This window comes from Cucurbita maxima, unplaced genomic scaffold (genome assembly GCF_002738345.1).
Source record: "Cucurbita maxima cultivar Rimu unplaced genomic scaffold, Cmax_1.0 Cma_Scf00025, whole genome shotgun sequence".
NCBI lineage: Eukaryota > Viridiplantae > Streptophyta > Magnoliopsida > Cucurbitales > Cucurbitaceae > Cucurbita > Cucurbita maxima.
Genome location: NW_019272041.1, coordinates 2,650,770 through 2,670,030, shown reverse-complemented (window position 1 = coordinate 2,670,030; position 19,261 = coordinate 2,650,770). Strand labels below are relative to the sequence as shown.

Genomic DNA, 19,261 nt, shown 5'->3' with positions numbered 1-19,261 from the left:
GATATTTCAGGTATCTGATCTCATCAAATCAGTACGAGAAATTTGTTTGGGCACTCGAGTTCAAGCACGACTTTTCCGAAGATAAATAACAGTAGGGACCACTGTTGAGCTTTATTGAAAGTACATAGAATGAAATTTAGATATAATGAAGGAAGGGTGTGCAATTAAACTAAAATCATGGCATAATTAAACTAAAATCATGGCATATTTAGTGGTATAATTAAGATTTTAAAGCCAAAAAGTTTCCCTTTGATTGAAACTAATAAACTGATTTCCCTCAAGTTTTAATCAAACAAAAGTTATTTTCTTTTTGACCTCTAATTATTATATGCTTTACTTTATCCATTCATATTTTTTTTCCTTCAATTATTTTATTATTTTATTAAAATATTAAACATATTCCTTTTGTTTTGCTTATTGTCCTCATAGCCTCCCCACCACCCTTCTCATAGGATACCTCAAATCATAATGGAACAAAAGCAAATAATTCTCATAAACTTATTAACCACAACATCAACACCATAAACATCCCATCCCATCTTCATACCTACAAAATTGAAATCCAGATTTCGAGTTTTTTCGGAAGAGATTTTCACACCCTTATAAATAATGTTTCGTTCTTCTTTCCATCAACGTCTTTGCTGACATACCATTTGTGTCTACCCCCTTTAGAGCTTAGCCTCCTCGCTAGCACATTACTCGGTGTCTGGCTCTGATACCACAGCCTAAGTCCACCACTAGCAGATATTGTCCTTCTTGGGCTTTCCCGTTCGAGCTTCCCTTTAAAGTTTTTAAAACTCGCCTACTAGAGAGAAGTCTTCACACCCTTATAAATAATATTTCATTCTCCTCCCCACTAGCGTTCTTACTAATACACTGTCTTGTGTCCACCTCCATCAAGGCTCAACCTCCTCACTGACACATTGTCCATGTCCTATTATTTGTAATCGTCTAAGCCCACCGCTAGTAGATATCATCATCTTTGGACTTTCCCTTTCGGACTTCCCCTCAGTTTTTAAAACGCATATGCTAGAGAGAGGCTTCCACACCCTTATAAACAATGTTTCGTTCTCTTCTCCAACTGACGTGAGATCTCACACACTCATTTATACCGAAAGGCTGTTCATCAGACAAATGAAAGGGAGATTAGACACCAAAAGGCAAGCAAAAAACACAGGCAGTTGCTCTTTACATTGCTGCTGCTGCATACTAACTACTACTACACTGCATTTTCATCCCCTCTCTTCTCTATAAATTCCTCTTTGTTAACCTCTCAGTCATTTCAAAAACAAAAACTAGTTAGACTAACCAAGCATCCTAAAATTTACATTATGTAGCAGCAATGTCTGCTAGCGTCGAATCTGGGCTTCGTGTTATGCCTTTGAGATCGTCCGAAGGTTGCAAAATCTGGGTGTAGTGCAGCTCGATCTGGAGTCGATGGTGAAGCGGGGTTGATGCCATTAGACCCTTCTTGATATCGGCTTGCAGTTCCCGAATCGGGATAGCAGCCAAGAAGCTCTTGATGTATTCTTTACACGATTGTTTCCCACGACATAAGACTTTGTCTTTCTCATTCATTGGTTCTTCTGAAGTTACGTTCGCCAATACACTCGCCTGTTGATCTTCGTCTTCGACTATTTCTGCAACAATCTGCTGATCATTGGACGTTTTTTCGCCTGATGATTGGCTAGTGTCAGGCATTTTACAGATCGTAGTGTTATCATCAAACTTCAAGATGTAGGCTTGATTGCATCCTTCATAGAGTCTCTCCCCTAATGTGTCGATGATGTAGTACGCATCGGATTCGACCTTGAGAATAAAGAAATGGTCGTTCCAACTGACAATATAAACTCGCGGTTCACTATCGTCTGAACATTCCGACCCAGTACGGCTAATCTCATCCCATATGTTATCAAAGGACATGGCACCGTGCAAAAATTCAAACCTCGCCTCATTTACGCCTTCTGGATGGAAAAAACCAATGAACGACTTCCTTGGAACCACAGAAAGAGGTCGGATTTCAGCTTGGACGACAGTTTCGAGATCAAAATGCTTGTCTGGGAATTTTTCGCGATATATTTCATTTTCGCAGAGTTTCCTCCACTCGAACGAGCCATCTCGAATCAAACTATCGAACTGAGATTTTATAGGCATGAGATTTTGGCTGTTGTGAAACCAATCAGCAATAACAGCTACTAGAGCAGTACAAGCACTTTCACCAGCTGCCCGCTCACTCCGTTGGTCGATAGAAGCAAAGAAGACCTGTGTTTGTAGCTTCAAATGTCCATCACGGCTCACGATTTCTTTCTGTTCCCAAGCGCCAATCGCAAAATTGTCGTCCCCAAATTCCGAAACCGATGATCGATTCGCAGTTGAATCCTCTTCGGTCTTTTGCCACTGCAATAACCAACTTAAACTTAGCAAAGAAATGTAGAAACGAAACGAATTATAGAATCGGTTGTATGAAATCACTTAGCCGTTAATTAATTAATAAGTAGTAGGTAGTAAGACGTCGGTACGGAGTTGCGTCAGCTTACCCCAAGACCAATAGATTCATCGGAGCTGAGCTGCCTTCGATCATGATCAATGTCATCACCACCTTCTTCGCCGTAAGCCTTCTTCAACAATGGCTCTCCTTTTACCTTAGGTGATCTAAAACTTAACTTTCTCTTCCTCCACGGAAGTAGGCCTCGTTTCGAACTTTGTGGCAAAGTTTGCTCAGATGCCGATGCATTTGAATCCTCCATGCTCGAACACCCGACATCTGATTTTCGATTACTATAGTAAACTAAATTTTCGTCATCACCGTTGATCTTCATATCAGAGTAATATGATCCTCCAGCATAATTTGCATAAGCCAGAGTGCCATAACTAAAGGACTTCCTAATGTTAGTATCCTCCTTCGCTTCATCGGTTTCCACTTCCTCAACGTCATCAAGCGAATCAGAGTCAAACGGGTAGCTCGACTCGCCATCCTCACTCTTAGTCGAGCACCTGCCCTCACTGCCTTCCTCTTCATGGCAAGCCTTTTTTGCCTTTCGGGTCGACACAAACTCCGTAAAAATCTTTACTTTCCTAAGGCCAGCTTTAAGAGCAGAGACCTCATCCTTTTCTGCTGGGACATTTTCTCCTGACCAAGGTGGAGATGAGGCTGCAGCCATTGATCTCTGTATAGGTTGTGATACAACTTGAGCCGTTCTTAGCTCCAATAAGTTCAGCGATATCTGCACGATTCAGTAAACATAAGAAAAAAGCACGTAATAAATCAATGGATCTTGAGGAAACGGGACGATACGAACCCAGAGAACGTGGCTAGCCTCGGATGCATTTGTAGATGGATTAAGGGGTATCTTCAATTCAAGCTCTTTTTGTTCAGCCACAGAAAGGTGTTCAGACAGGTTAAGAGCTGCTGAGCCAACAACATGAACTTTGTTTGTCGACCCTTGATTTAAGCCCTATGTAGAAAGGGAAACAAAATCAAAGATGATTCGGGTTAACTATCGACCATTACTGATAAGCTCATCCATATAAATATGATATCAAGAACAAGAACAGAACATCAGCAATGTGTAGCCATACAATCTAAGAAGAGAGACAAATATGATCCACAAGATATCAGCAAATTTTCAGCATAGAACATTCAGAACAGAATTCAGAAGCTCACAAGAACAAAATTACAAAAATCAGCTCCCTTAATGAACTCAAAGGCCATTGTAAAGATTAGAGTTCAAAGCAGATGAGACCCAGATTCAAGAACTTGGAGAACATGGAGAATGAAACAAATCAAGAACAAGGGAACATGAATCCAGGCAAATCCAATTTCGAACAACAACAAAAAGTAGACAAAGATTCAATCGAAAACAGAACACGACAAAAAGATCCAAAATCAAACTCACATTGAAGGCAGAGAAAACGATCTCCCATGGATGAAACACATTCTCCTTATAAGCAGAGAAAGTACAAACGTTATGAAACTCTTCATCCCACTGAACGACGCCGTTCTGATCCACCCCATATGCTTCCTTCGTGTAATTTCTCTTCACAGCCGTTCTTCTCAATGGACTCAAAGCCATTTTCGGACCCTTCCATTTGATTTCTACTGTCAATTTGTCAACCCCCTTGTCCGCGACGCCGTCAAGCCCTTCGAGTTTCTTAACGACAAGCCTAACCTCGTACTTCCTTGAAACCAGCGGCGGCCATGGCCGCCACTTCATCATCTTCACAACCATCGGTTAACCCATGTGAAAAAAAAACGAAGAAATCAAAGGGGGGAAAAAGGGGGGTAGCAAAAAATGGGGGAAATTATCAGCGCCCAAGTGTTCCAAGATCTTCGAAGAACAGATAGCAAAATCCAGGTCGATTAAACGCAAATTGGGCAAAAGGGATTTGTGGGTTTGTGAAGTTATGAAGAAGAGGAAAAGAAATTTGAGAAAAGAGAGACGAAGAATATGCCGTTGGGTTTGGCTTTGAGATGAAAACTAGAGAGAGAAAGAGAGAGAGACAAAGGTAAGGAAGGGCACTGGAAGTCGTCTTATGGGGAAAAAGATAGAGAGACAGAGATATTGTTTCCATTTTTATTTATTTATTTATTTATTTATTTGTGGAAAATAAATTAACATTTTGACTGTCGGGGTTTTTGGAGTGAGGTGGTTATTTTATTTTCGTAAATTAAAACATTTAATCATAATAAAAAAAATTACCTAATTTTTTTATTTCCAAATTCATCCATTTAAATTATGATTTTTTTTTATTACGTATTCAAATTCAGTTAAGTTCAATTAATGCACATAAAACGATTGAATAAATGTTTCAAAATTCATATATTTTCGTCGATTTCTTTAAAACTAAATTTAGAATGCACACGACTCCGATATCATATTAGATGAACACGACTTTCCACAATGATATGATATTGTTTATTTTGAACATAAACTTTTATGACCTCCAATATGTCTCTTACCAATAGAGAGAGTATTATTTGATTATAAACCCATGAATTTTCTCAAAATTAGTCCATGTGAAACTTTTATCATCCAACACTGTCAAGTACTTAATTTTCGAATGGAAGGTACCAATCTAAAATATTATCTTTTAATTTAAAATATTAGTAACCAAAAAAAATTAGTATGGAAAGGTAAAAAAAAACCGAATTAAAAAATTAAAATTAAAATTAAAATTTTTTTCAAGAACTTTGACAATCGTGCCCCTTCACCATTTTTTTTAATGGCATAATATAAAGAGTTGTTAATTTTGTTGAAAAAAATAAAGGGGAAAACTGTAGCCATTGGATTCTAAAAGTCAGGCCTTTGAAGCTTAGCTTTCTAATGCTTAATTAATTAATTAATTAATTAATTAATTAATGTTTAATGACAGATTAATTTAGGTGGGTGTATTGTGTTCATGTCTTTTTTTCTCTCTCCACACCTCATTATTCTGCCTGTTACCACTGGTTCTGCTTTCTGAGTCAGCAATTGGTTAATAAATAAATTAAATAATTAAATCCTTGTTTGGCTGTTAATATATTTTTATTTATTGGGTAAGTAAGGAAAATTTGCGAAGTTTCGTGGGGTATAAGTGGAAATGTATTTACTGTACACGTGTGGGTTGTAAGGCAGCACGTGGGTGTTCGTTCAAAAGGAGTGGTTTGGAATCTGAGGAGACTTTTCAAAAGTGCTTTGGCTCTTCCTTCCCATGTGGGACAACTCTGCGCTCTATTGGCCATTTCGGATTATTTACAGGTTGGCATTTTCTCCCCTTTTTTTAGTGCCTTCAAAGTTGGGCAAGTAATAATTTTTATTTTACATCAAATGTCAAATTATCATGTTTTTTTTTTTTTAGATTCAAACAAAATTAATCGAGACCATTAGGATCGAATATGCAACTATCGAATTCTCACTTCGGTGTTCATCTAGCTTAAGAACGTGACCCGTGTTAGATGAAAGTGTTCCACATTAATTAATTTAGGAAGTGATCATGTGTTTATAATTAAATAATACATTTTTTTATTGGTGTTAAGGCCTTTTGAGGAAGTTCAAAGAAAGTGGACAATATGCTACCATTGTGGAGAGTCATGTTCGTCTAACAACCATAACTACCCAACCCTTAAAAATCTTGGGTAAGTGACTGTCTTCACCTTTTTTGTTTGTTGGGTCAACTATTTTAAGGTTTGTAACTGATGTTAATGATAAAATGCAAGATGTTTGATATTCTCGATTTATGAAATTTATAAAATAATTTAAAAAACAACTCGACAACCCAATTCAACCTTTTATTTTAACGAGTTACGTGTGTGGATTCTATTTGAGTTGTTTGGGTCACTAACCCAAAAATTCATATTAGTCTAAAAGGTTTTCTCCAACTCAACTCGTGTAGTGTGAATAATCGTATGCAAAATTTATTTACAATAAAAAAAAAAAACAAATTTTAAAGTTTTGATTTTTTTATAATCCTACATGATCGTTAATTTTGGTTTTAATTTTTGAAATTATGTAACATATGTATTGTTTCCTAGTTCAAATATAATATGTGGTTTGAAGAGTTTAAAAATCATTTCAATTTTATCATTTGTAGGGTCCATTTTATGGATAAAAGTAAAGCCATGCGATGCCCTTTGATTAACCGACCAAATCAGCTTACACGAATACCTTCTGTGTTATTGTTTGTAGACAATCAGTTTATATGTATATATATTAAAGTTTGAAAGAACATTAATAAATAATGTGAAAAATAAAAAAGGGAAATAGAGCGATAATAATCATTATTATTTGAAAAATAGACCACATTTTTATTCTCCATTCAAAATGGTCAAAAAGGCATGAAAGGCATTTGCATGACCATGATGTATGATGTGTCCATCCATCCAAACACATCATATTCAATCATTTAAATGGTTCCCATATTTCTTATTCTCCTCATGCCATTAAAGATACCTTCCCCCATCATTTTATTTTACTTTAATCAAGTCTATAAAATAATTAACTTTACCTAAATTTTACTTTATTATTATTATTATTTATTCGTGTGTAAAAAAATATGGTTATATTTTTTTTACATATATGAAAATTTTGATAAGAATTAATGACAAAGTTTTAAATGTTTAACCAAAAAAAAAAATTAAAATCAAAATCACATTAATAATTAATAAATTACAATCATATTCGTTTTAAACCTATTAATTAATATTTTTTAAAGTCAAGCCACTATTTTCTTGCCTAATATGGAAAATATATTTTTTAAAAAGTTATATTAAATTATAAAGATTATAATAAAAAAATGGTAACTTTTAAAAATTATTAAAAACTAAATTATAATTATGTAATGTAATCTTAAAATTAATTATTTTGACATATTATACGAAAAAACAAACAAACAAATTTGATGATTTGTCTCCCTATTTCTTGTTTGAAGGGATAATCCAAATTTTTTAAAATAAATAAATAATTAATTCCAAACATATCGGTTAAGGTCGGTTGTATTTATTTTCCTGATTTTAATGATAAATTAAAAAAAAATATTTTGTTCTTTTCTTTCTCTAGTACCCAATTTTTTTTATAACTAAAATGTAAAAAATTATTATTATTATTTATTTTTTCCTTTTCTAGTGGCGAACCGAGGGAGGAAAGAAAGAAGGCGTGAGAAGTGGGCCCCACGTAACGAACAAAAGGGACTCGTGGATAACGCTGGCCACGAGTTTTATAGAGTGGGAGTGTGGGGTCCACACGTCATCCAATTCAATGTATATAGTTCGGATGAGTCATACCAACCACTAGATGCCACGTTTTGCGTCTTTTTTAAATAACCCGGATTGGAACGGCCTAATCATTTTGCCACGTTGGATCATAGAAGTTGACTCATTCCTCACTCTTCCAACTCATCGCCACACATTATAAAGTTCCGTTATATGTGTCTTTTTTTTTAATTCATATTTTGAATTTTTATTACGGATTTAAAATTTTATTTTTTTTTATGAAATATTATACTTCTATTACAAATAAAAAAATTAAAGATTTTTTTTTAATAATTTTTATTTAGTTTCTAAATTTTAAAATATTATATTAGTTAAAGTTTTATAATATTACATTTTTATCGATGACTTTCAATTTAATTTTAATTTGGTCGTAACTATTATTATTATTATTATTATTTTATAAAATTTTAAAAAAACATTTAAAGAAAATGTTGTGGGGAGGCAAACTAGGGGACCAAAGGTAAAGGCCAGCTAATGACAGGGCATAGGCTAGAAGAGTTGTTTAAAGTTGGAGATCTTTTTTGTTTGTGGTCTTAATTCACTGTTTCCTTTTTTATTCTCCAATGTCAACCTTCCATTCTCCACGTGAATTTCCTTATTTATTATTATTATTTTTATTTTTAGGAATACAATTTAACTTTTGATATCCATTTGTGAGGTCCCGAAGAAAAATAAGCATCAAATGTAAAACTAAAACACACATTTTAAAACTGTGAGGCCTACTTCAATAAGTAACAGGGTATAACATAAAATATCTGCTAACGAGTACGCTAAAATAAGCAAATTTATTATTTGAAATCTTAAATTGGGTACGTAGGAATAGGAGAAAATTAGAATCTAATCCTTGTGATTTTAAATATTACAATTTAGTCCCTGTAGTTTGATAAGAAAATAGAGATTAATATCAAGATTTTTTAAACGTTCAATACCCATAACCTAATGTCAAGTTAGACATTTTAAAGTGGAATAAGAATAAGACGTTTCAGGTCTAAACTCGTGCAAACGTTCAAGTCTACGAGTAATGAAGTGGTAGGGAGAGAATAAACGGTTTTTGTACCAAATATTTTGGTGCTTGAAAGGGTTTGAAACCAAATAATATAATGGTGGGTGTGTGACAACCAAACTTTAATGTTTCGCTTTTGAAATATATTGAATATTTTGTGGTTCCTCAAATGGGTTAGAGAGGAATCCAAAGAATTAGGGTTGCCTCTTTTTTGCCCCATCCAAAACGTCGCCGTTTCTTCTCTTCAATTATTTCCAAGCTTGAACCAATATGGGAATGTACATGCACTAGAAAAAAGATTATTATAATTTTCAAAATCCACTTTTAGTTATAAAATATTTACACAATTCTCAACTTATTTTGAATATTTTCAAAATTAGAATTAATATTTTGTAGGTGGGATTTATTTTATATTTAAACATGACCTATCTTGATTTTCTTAAAATGTGAAATTATATATATATACATGAAAAGAAAAAGAAAAAGAAAAAAAAAAAAAACAAGAAAATTGGGCCACGAGAACAGGGCTCATAAATAAGCCCACGGGCCTCCAAATGAACCTTCGTGCGGCAAAGGCCCAAAACAGCCTGTGGGAGTGAATATGACTAAAAAATAGCTAAATTAAATATTATATTTTGATAAATGGGTAAAATAATTCTATAGTTTAAATATGCTTATTTGTGATTTTTTAAATTTGATATAATTTATTATTATTATTTTTTCTAGTAAAATAATTGTCGGTGACTCAATTAGGTAAACTTTAAGGTTAAAACGTGTTTGATGACCTCCTGAAACTTTTAAGGTTTGTTTGGCAGAATAGTTTTTATATCAAGTTAAGTAGGTAATGTAGTTATGTCTATTGACCCTATGAGGACCTACTCGTTTAAATGAGAATGTGGAAGAGAATAGAGAGAGTGGGGAGAGATTTTTATTCGTTGGCTAAATGAAGTGAATGACGAGATTATATTTTTCGTTTCCATCCCACCCCATGATCCTCACGAATTCTGTGTGTGTGGAATTTGAGGGGAGTGCTCGCGATATAGCGTTAGTTGCTAGTGTTTTTCTGGTAGAGAGTTATATTATTGATTTTGTAGGAATTTAGATGTAAAATCATAAATTGGAAAGGCCGTAAAGCCAAGAATCCATCTCATAATGTAAAAGCCTAAGGTTTCCTGAAAAGAATATAAACCACAAGCAGAAGAAGAGGGAGAGATGTGGCCCTTTGGTGGTGCCACCATTAAACGCAGCCTCCATGGCGAATCAAGACCTTCTACTGTGATCTAGAGTGAGCTGCTATTGCTTTATGTCCCGATTATCCGCCACCACCCGTTTCTCGCTCCTCTTCTTCTCCAACTTCAACCTCAACCTCAACCCCACCCGTTTTCTCTCTCTATTCAACCCTTCTCGCCTCTCTTTCTCCACTCTCCATCTCTGCAAGTCCCTCGCTCGCCTTCTTGCCTCCAAAACCCTAGCCCTTTTCACCATGGACGATCTCTTCCCCAATGACGATGATTTCTGGGACCTCGATGTGGGTTCCCGTTCCCGCCCCCCACAGCGCCCTCGCCTCCTCGATGACTATGATTATGACGATAATGATCCCGAAAAGGTCTACTTTGTTCCCTTCAGGTATTCTTGGGGTTTTCTTGTTGGTTTTGTCGTTTTACTTTGTGGTTATTGGAGTTCAATTGAATGGGGGAAATGGGTTTAGGATTTTGATGTTTTTGGATTTGGGGGAGGCGATTTAGTTGTTCGATTTTTGGCGGGTTTGGGAGTTTAGTTCTTTTGTGGGCATGTGGTTGGTTTGATTGTATGTTGGTGTTGTTTGGATTGCATGGGGGATGGATGGAACTTTCTCGGTTGAAATTCTTTCATTTCTTTCTTTTTTATCTGCATGTTGATTATATCTGTAGTATCACAATAACTAAGAAATATGTGGTTTGTTTGGTTTATGATTATGTGAATTGGTGTTTGTTGAGTAAGGAAGCGTTGGTTTTGCATCGGATTTCAGGTGGCTGCAGGAAACTCAAAATGATAGCGATCAAGTAGTAGGTGTTTTATATAGTGTGTCATCAGATGAAGATGATGATTCAGGAATTCTTTTGGAGCTGAGGAAACAAGAAGTTTACACAAAATATGATGGTGTTGAAGAGAGGTCTTCTGGTCGTGAATACGCCTTGATTGGGGAAGCTTTGTGGTTGCAGGCTCTAAAGCGGTGAGGCATGATTCTTTATCTATTTATTTATAACCACGGCCGAGAGATGTTGCATTGATCCTTCGGTTCTTTTCTTTCTTTTTTACTTTTAATCAGTTAATTATGGCATGCCCACGAGGAGGCCTTGTAGTAAGGCAACTCATCTTATACGAGAACATTTTAACACGATCTTTCTAAAAAAGTTGCATGTCCAGCAACAAAGTTTTATCTAGAATGTGGCCAGTTTTCTGCCTTTAATTTGGAGTGTTCATGTAGTGAGACATTACATTCCTTTTAATTTGGCTGGTTTTCGCAGTGGTGCATTGCAATGATATGTCTTGATTATTTGATAGGCATAGTGACGTTAAAACAACATCAAATTATGCTGGCCGACTCTTCAGAGATGAAGAAACGTTGCAGGATGTTTTTCCTTTGCAAATTAGGATCTTGGTATCATGGGAGACAAATTTGTTAGCTGTGAAGATAAATCGAAAGGTGATTTTTCTATCTGGCCCTGACAGTTATTGCTAATACTGAAAATTGGCCTACTTAGTCTGATTGCTATCCTTTTGCATCTAAGCTATCAATAACAGAATCATTGTCGAAAATATTTGGGATGTAATCTTTGTTAGAGAAGAAATGCTTCCATTAAAAAATAACAAATGAAGATAAGGTATCTTCCCAGAAGCCCCAAAGAGGTTATCAAAGGATCTCTAGCTAGTAAGTAACGAAGAAAGTAACGCCAGAAAGAGCCAGTGAACTTGCCCAGCTATTTGATTGCGTACAAAGACTCTCTTAGAAAATCCTACTATTCCTCTCTAACCATACTTTCCAATATAAAGAAAAATGTGGAGCCAAGTAAAGATACAAATTCTGGGATGGTTGGAAACGTTGGGTTCTACTTCGGCAAAGAATTCAAAGTATACAAAATTTCATTTATTTGCTCTTATATTCTGTAATTTGAACAATCTGGAGCTAATCTTCGTTGACTACATTCCAGAACCTCTTGTGATCTTTTCTTATGTATTCACTCCTCGCATTATGTTTTTCTTAGAATTTCTTGTTTACTACTTTTTTTCTTCTTATCTTTATATCATGCATCTGATAGAAAACTGTCGTTTCAGGATAACTTAGCCGACTATTATAAGAGAGCTTCCATTATTTTCAATTCTAGCTCTGAACCGGTAAGTTAGCTTACAATTAATATTGCAAGTTTTATTAAACTTGTTGTACCATGGTACTAATATTTATCCTGCTAATCTAATTGGCAGTTTCACATTTGGGACTTCTCAGGGCAAACAAATCAGCTTTTCGCAAATAATATGAACAATTTTCTTGATGATTCTCCTGTTCAACGAGTTAAAGAGGCAAGTATATCTGTATCTTATTAGCAATAGGAGCTGAATAGTTATTTCGTTCTTCTGTTGAGTTAATTGACAGATTCTGTGCAAAACCTTTCTACTAAATGAGCTTCTGGAAGTGGACTATGCATATGTAGATTTTTCTTTTCGTTCTTGTAAATTTTCATTGTATCGGTTTGATTTATTCAAGAAAATTTGTGTCATTGTTTTTTTGTTCTTGTAAATTTTCATTGTTTACAATTGATTTATTCAAAAAGATTTGTGTCATCCAAGATGATATTTGTGAATTTTGGGAAACTATTATTTTGGAGGATGCAGATCTTTTCGTTACAGCAGGTGAAGCCATTACTTTTAGATAATTGCATCTTTATCCTTTTGGTTTTCACCCTTTATTCTTATAGTTTAGATAAAACCCTGCTCCTACATGATTTAGATGCGGAAGTTTATGGTTATGTATTTAGGTTAAATGATTATTCATGGTGGGCCCCTGTTGCGTTCAAGATCTCATCAGAGATATCGATGGACTTGTGTCCTTAGAAAAATTTAAAGTGTGTTGATTCAATGATACTTTGAGGAGGGAGCAAAATTTGTTCGGTGATGCAATCTTGGAGTTAATTTTAGGAAAGTCAAGTTTTTCCTTTGGGAGCTAAGTCACTTAAGCCTAAGCACTCAGTGACAGGTATGGAAATGGCTTCCTTAGTTACTCTTCTTCCAAGGATGGTGTCCCCCTTTGCAAGAAGGATCAGAAACACTAGGCGGACATTTTCCTTAACTGTTCCTTGATTGCGGGCTTGGTTTTCCAGTCTTTTGTGATTTCAGATCATCAATGAAATTATTTCTTACAAGCAAGAAAGAATTTAAAAAGCATTGTCAAATGGATTTATTATCCACTCATCGAGGATAGTGTCGCTTCAACCCAATGGCATCTTCTATTCCATTCCTTGTGGATTACTAATTCCCACTGGAGTCTCTAGTTTCCTTGTTATGTAAATGTTTCTTGAAATCCTGTTGAGAAAAAGTTGTGATCTTTATAATTTTTGTATGATTTTGTGGGGCATTTGAGTTGAGAGGAACAATAGAATCTTGAGAGGGGTTGAGAGTCCTAAGGAGTATGTGTGGTCCCTTGTTAGGTTGCATATTTCTACCTATTTTTTTTTGGGCTTTTGTGCCTTTTTAATTGTTCTTTTAAGTCTTACTTTGCTTGATTGAAACCTCTTTTTGTTTTAGTTTGGTTCATTTTGGTTGGGCCATTATGTTTTATGCCCCTTGTATTCTTTCATTTATTCTCATGAAGAATTGGCTGTTCGTAAAAGACATTGTAAAATTCTCTACAGGATCCTGTTTGGTTTTTATATGCATAATGCATAGCCAATGTCCTTTTGCTTATCTAACAGGTCCGACTTGAGTTGCAAGTCCATGATGTTTTGGACAATATGATGGATAGATATGAGAAGGTTGCTAATCTAACTGAAGAGCTAAAGACTGAGGAGTCCCCCATTATCATAAATGGGATTATGGATAACGCGAAATCTTATTTGACTGAATCCAGCCCTATGATACGTGGAAACAGTTTCAGGGTAGCCAGTTCCATGGGTTTGACAGGATTACAGAATCTTGGGAATACTTGCTTCATGAATAGTGCTCTTCAGTGTTTGGTGCATACTCCAAAACTTGTTGATTATTTCCTTGGAAATTTTCAAAAGGAGATCAATTATGAAAACCCTTTGGGGATGAAAGTAAGTTATTATCTATAATGGCCTTATTAGGTCTTTTAAGATAGTCCTTCCTTTTCAATTAATTTGTAATGTCTTATCTAGGGAGAGCTTGCTTCAGCATTTGGAGACTTGCTCAGGAAACTATGGGCCCCTGGCTCAAAATCAGTGCCTCCAAGAATGTTTAAACTTAAACTTTCTAATTTTGCTCCCCAATTCAGTGGTTATAATCAGCATGATTCCCAGGTTTGTATAATCAGTCTTCATATTTGCACTCTTGATCTTCCTCTCTATCTGGTGTCATAACATGCTAAAAACATATGTGCAGGAATTTCTTGCCTTTTTGTTGGATGGCCTTCATGAAGATCTAAACCGCGTTAAATGCAAGCCATATTTTGAAGCTAAGGATGTAGATGGCCGCCGTGACGAAGAAGTAGCTGAAGAATGTTGGCAAAATCACATTGCCCGTAATGATTCTATTATAGTCGATTTGTGCCAGGTGAGTTGTTTTTTTTTTCTTTGCTTTGCCAGAATTTTTATAAAATTGTTGCACAAGGTTTTGCTCATTCTCTTCCTTCATCTTAGTTTTTCTGCTGCAAGCTTACATGGTCTCTTAAAGTTCACTTTTAGTTTAGTGATTAGAACAAGCGTTTCTCATCCGTTTCCCTGTTGCTGGGTAATTTCTTAGCTCTCAACTGGATTTATTCTTTTCTTCTTATAATTGTAGGGTCAGTTTCGGTCAACATTGGCGTGCCCTGCTTGCAATAAGTTATCAGTTACATTTGATCCATTCATGTACCTATCTCTGCCATTGCCCTCGACATCAGTGCGTAGTATGACCCTGAGGGTCTTTACATGTGATGGGATTACATTGCCTTCTACGTTTACCCTATCAGTGCCAAAGTCCGGAAGATTGAAAGATCTTATTGATGCCTTAAGCACTGCTTGTTCTTTGAGAGAGGATGAGACCCTGTTGGTAGCTGAGGTATGCTTATATATTGTGCCTGCTTACTTTTTTGGTGTACGAGCTGTTTTAGAGTCTTTATGGTTTGGCTTTTTTTTTCCATCTTCAGCCCGTGATTGCGCGCATGCACACTCACAAAAAATTCAATTATTAAAGAGCCACCAAAAAACAAGTCCAAAGGGGAGTGGACCACACTCCACAAATTGAATACTTGTAGATAATATAGAATAAATTTGTGTGCACAGATCAGTGGATCTTGGGTGGTGATTTTAATATGACAAGTCTCAAATAGCAAACCAATTATGGAAAGTATGAAGCTTTTTGGCAAATTCGTTGAAGACGGTGCTCTGGTTCCACCCTCTCCAATGGAAAGTACACTCTGTCCAGCTTTCGTGAAAGGCCTGCCATGACCCTTGTATAGACCCGTTTCTAATCTCTGGCTCTTGTATTGATATCATTTGTGCTTTGGTAAAGCATTTTCCACGTATCACTTCTGATCATTGTCCGATCCACATAACTCTGGGACAACAAAGATGGGGACCTAGTTACTTCAAATGTGAGAACATGTGAATGGGACACCATTCCCTAGAGCCTTTGTTTGGTAATTGGTGGTTGAATAGCCAGCTTCTAGGGTGGCTGGGTCATGATTTCATATAGAAACTAAACCCTCGAGAGTGTTTTAAAGGATTGTAACGTGGCTACTTTCGGATGTATCAAGCTACTTTCGGAGCTTGTCAGGGTTGCCAATTTGGATGCAGGCATAAATCTCAACTTTGGTCAAAGGTGATCTGAGATCAAAACAAATGTTTCGGATATCTCTTCCAGTGAAGAAGCATCACGCAGACAAAAGTGCAAATTGAGATGGACACTAGAGGGAGTTGAAAGCTACAAATTTTTTTTCTTAGAATCATACCCCAAAGAAGAAGAAAGAACAGCTTTGTTGAGATCTTATCTAGAGATGACAATAGTCTGGTTTTGGATAGTGACATAAAGGCTGAATCCATTGATATTTACAGCAAATTATACACCAAGGCTCAAGGCAGTAGACTTCAGGCGATCATTGAAAATTAGGATCCAATCTCAAAATCCCAATCCCTTGACCTTGATGCCCCTTTTACCAAAAAAAGGGATTAGGATGCACTAAAGGACCTGGGGACCAACAAATCTCCTGAACCAGATAGCTATACCACTGAATTCTAAAAACGCATTGGNGAGAAAAGTATTCATGTACGTGAAGTTGAGGATATTCATGTACGTGAAGTTGAGGAAAATTGTAATTGCTGTTTTTTCTTTGTTTTGCAGAAATTTTACTTGCTCCTATTGTCATGTTGAGCAGGTACTTTATACCATGTCATATTTACTCAGAATTGTCGTGTGATTCTCCATCCCTGCTTCAATCCAGAAACTTGCATTCCCATAGTCTTGCCATTTTTTTTTTTTTTTTTTTTTTTTTTGAGAATTCCATCATCAACCCAAGCCTTAATGAAACTTTTATTTGCCTCATCCCCAAGAAGAGGAACGCCAAATCCTTGGGAGATTATAGACCCATCAGCCTTACTGTACTATTCTCTTCATCAGAAAAAGAAAAGGTCTCTGCTCTTTTCTATACCATTCGTGCACCCTTTGTAGAAATAAACCATCAATAAAGAAGATACTTTGCTCAAAAGAAAAGATCAGATTTTCCTTTGGGAATTAAACCATCAATAAAGAAGATACTTTGCTCAAAAAGGCTCCTGGATTATCTCCTCTCCAAATTGGTGCACCCTTTGTAGAAATAGTCGTGAATCTATGATGCGTTTATTTATTACTTCCCACTATGCCTTTATTTTTTGGGAGAAAGTCCTGAAGGCTTTCCATTTGCATCTCACCCTCCCAGGAAACATTAAGATTTCATTGGTCAAATGAAAGAAGTGGAGATGCACTACGTTGATTCTACTTCGACAACTTATGCTAGAAGCCATACTGCTATGAAAAACCCCCAGAAATTTGTCCCAAATATTTGTAATAAAGTTACATCTACGTAAAATATAACCCAAGTTTATCCTCGAAGGCATAGATCCAACGTTCATCCTAGAACAAAATTTGTCATCTTAAGCCCCCCAAAGCTACAAACCAAGAGAAAAAAATCTAATGTTTTTTGGAAAAAACAAATAGTTGCAAGAGATTAAAACCTGAAAGTTTGAGAGTCCTAAAGTGATTGTCACTGAAGGTTGGGAAGAGATGAATTCTGTGTTACAAGATCGATGCAGATAATTTTGAGGTTTCTAGATTGATTTTTTATTTATGTTGAGTTACATCTTAAAGTACCTTTATTGTCTTCCAGATTGAACTTTGAATTGATGTATGTATCTCATATCACGTAACCGACACGTAAACTGATATTTTATTATATCGTTACTTATTAGTGTGTTAATGTTCTGCAACGTCATCAATCTGGTTTATAGTTCTAATTTGAATGAGCAGGTATACAAGAATCGTATCTTCCGTCTTCTGGAGGATCCATCTGATTCGCTAGCATTGATTAGGAACGAAGACAAGCTTGTTGCTTACAGGTTACCAAGAGATAGTGAACCATCCAAGTTGATTGTTTACGTGCATCAACAGTCTGAAACGTAAGCTCCTTTTCATTTTAGTATGTATTTCCTGTCATTGTCTTCTAGTTTTGTTTCTTCTTGAAGCAATCTTCATTTGAATTGCTTAAATATTTTTCAATGCTGCAAGCTTTCCACATCTTAAAACTGCTTAACCCCCTTCTTCATCTCTCTCCTTCATTAATTTTATGCATGGTGTCAGGCATGATAATTCAGGAAAGCTAATTTTAGGCTCAAAAACATTTGGAGTCCCATTTGTAGCAAGAGTGCCTGACTTTTGTCGTGAATCAGATATTCGTCAGCAGTTCCTCAAGTTTCTTGATCCGTTAAAAATGCCTGAAGACAATACGCTTAGGAACTGTGATGGCGAAGCTGGTATTTCTGGTAATGATGACTTTGAGATGGATGATGCCTCGGGCCCGAAAAACTTGGATACTGATGAGATACCAAACAATGGAAATATTGTGAACTCAAGTTTGCCTTCTGATTTCGTATTCTATTTGGCTGAATCACGGGGAGCTTCTGAAGGTACCCTGATTAATCCGGATGAACCTTTAGTTATCTCTGAGTTCACTGAGAGGTTGGATGTTCTTGTCATGTGGCCAGACACGATGATTAATAAATATGATACATGTCTAATGAGTTCACTGCCCGATGTTTTCAAACCACATTTTCTTGCAAGGACACCTCAAGAGTTTGTCGATTTGTATAAGTGCCTTGAAGCTTTCTTGAAGGAGGAGCCTTTAGGACCCGACGATATGTGGTTAGTGTGTGCTCTCATATTCAATTTTGGAAAACTCTTTTCTTTTCTATTTTCTTTTTATGCTCGTTAGGATTCGTACCTGCTTCCAAAGCTAGTTAATTACATTTCTCTTGGGACGATATTTAGGTTCTTTTGATTACAGACTTGCTTGCATAGCTTTCGTGAGTTCAAGTTCTATAATAGAAAACACGATGAACTCGAGATTTTTTCTTGTGAATTTGAAGGTATTGTCCTAGATGCAAGAAGCCTCAGCAAGCAAGAAAAAAGTTGGATCTCTGGAGGTTGCCTGAGATTCTTGTCATTCATCTCAAAAGGTTTTCGTATAGCCGATTTTTGAAGAACAAGCTGGAAACAGTTGTTGATTTCCCAATAGAAGACCTGGATTTTTCAAATTACATAGCTTTCAAGAATAGCCATCTGAGCAATCGTTACATGTTATATGCTGTTAGTAATCACTACGGAGGGATGGGCGCAGGTCACTATACTGCTCATGTTCTTGTAAGTTTTTCAATTAACAAAAAACCTTGAATCTGATTTCTGTTGAGTACGATCTTGGAGACTATCTTTTCAAGTTCCTGGAAATCTGATCCTCATCCACATTGATTATTATTCTGCTTGTTCTACCAATGCAGCATGGTGGTAAATGGTATGAGTTTGACGACGATCGAGTTCTTCCTGTGAGCGAAGATGTTGTAAAGTCATCTGCTGCTTATGTTTTATTTTACAGAAGAATTCCAGAAGTATAATGTGGTGAAGTTTATACATGGTTTTGAAGGTTAGTGTGAGACAACACCCTACAGCCCCTCCCCCAATGAGTTTTTCTGGTTTACTTAACATCACTTCCTTGCAACTTTATTCTGTTTGGGAGACGAGAAAAGAAGAAAAAGAAAACTTGTGTACAGCCAGAAGAAAAGCACTTGGGGGGGGGG

General features: G+C 36.0%; 2 protein-coding genes and 1 long non-coding RNA gene across 3 annotated transcripts; 2 read left to right on the top strand and 1 right to left on the bottom strand.

Moving 5' to 3' along the window:
- Positions 1-1,160: 1,160 nt before the first annotated feature.
- On the bottom strand, positions 1,161-4,539 carry LOC111498694. The gene is made up of 4 exons (XM_023150033.1): positions 3,897-4,539; positions 3,300-3,455; positions 2,538-3,224; positions 1,161-2,397 (listed from the first exon to the last, which is right to left on the bottom strand). The coding sequence occupies exons 1-4, from the start codon at positions 4,227-4,229 to the stop codon at positions 1,330-1,332; spliced, it is 2,244 nt and encodes a 747-aa protein (XP_023005801.1). The 5' UTR covers positions 4,230-4,539; the 3' UTR covers positions 1,161-1,329.
- A 1,164-nt stretch (positions 4,540-5,703) lies between these two features.
- Positions 5,704-6,202, top strand: LOC111498705. The gene is made up of 2 exons (XR_002720852.1): positions 5,704-5,738; positions 5,839-6,202. It is a non-coding gene; the product is annotated as an uncharacterized LOC111498705 (long non-coding RNA).
- A 3,732-nt stretch (positions 6,203-9,934) lies between these two features.
- LOC111498623 (ubiquitin carboxyl-terminal hydrolase 8-like) lies at positions 9,935-19,243 on the top strand. The gene is made up of 13 exons (XM_023149930.1): positions 9,935-10,376; positions 10,759-10,962; positions 11,295-11,436; positions 12,066-12,125; positions 12,213-12,308; positions 13,697-14,038; positions 14,120-14,260; positions 14,343-14,513; positions 14,742-14,999; positions 17,442-17,590; positions 17,772-18,332; positions 18,557-18,830; positions 18,965-19,243. Exons 1-13 carry the CDS (start codon positions 10,054-10,056, stop codon positions 19,076-19,078), a joined length of 2,835 nt encoding a protein of 944 aa, XP_023005698.1. The 5' UTR covers positions 9,935-10,053; the 3' UTR covers positions 19,079-19,243.
- The last annotated feature ends 18 nt before the right edge of the window (positions 19,244-19,261 follow it).

Coding starts and splice junctions, on each gene's coding strand:
- LOC111498694 (XM_023150033.1), bottom strand. CDS start 4,229: ATGGTTGTGAAGATGATGAAGTGGCGGCCATGGCCGCCGCTGGTTTCA. Junction 3,225..3,299: donor AGGCTAGCCACGTTCTCTGG/GTTCGTATCGTC, acceptor TGAATCGTGCAG/ATATCGCTGAACTTATTGGA. Junction 2,398..2,537: donor ATGAATCTATTGGTCTTGGG/GTAAGCTGACGC, acceptor TGGTTATTGCAG/TGGCAAAAGACCGAAGAGGA.
- LOC111498623 (XM_023149930.1), top strand. CDS start 10,054: ATGTCCCGATTATCCGCCACCACCCGTTTCTCGCTCCTCTTCTTCTCC. Junction 12,309..13,696: donor CTGTTCAACGAGTTAAAGAG/GCAAGTATATCT, acceptor CTTATCTAACAG/GTCCGACTTGAGTTGCAAGT. Junction 18,333..18,556: donor TTAGGACCCGACGATATGTG/GTTAGTGTGTGC, acceptor GTGAATTTGAAG/GTATTGTCCTAGATGCAAGA.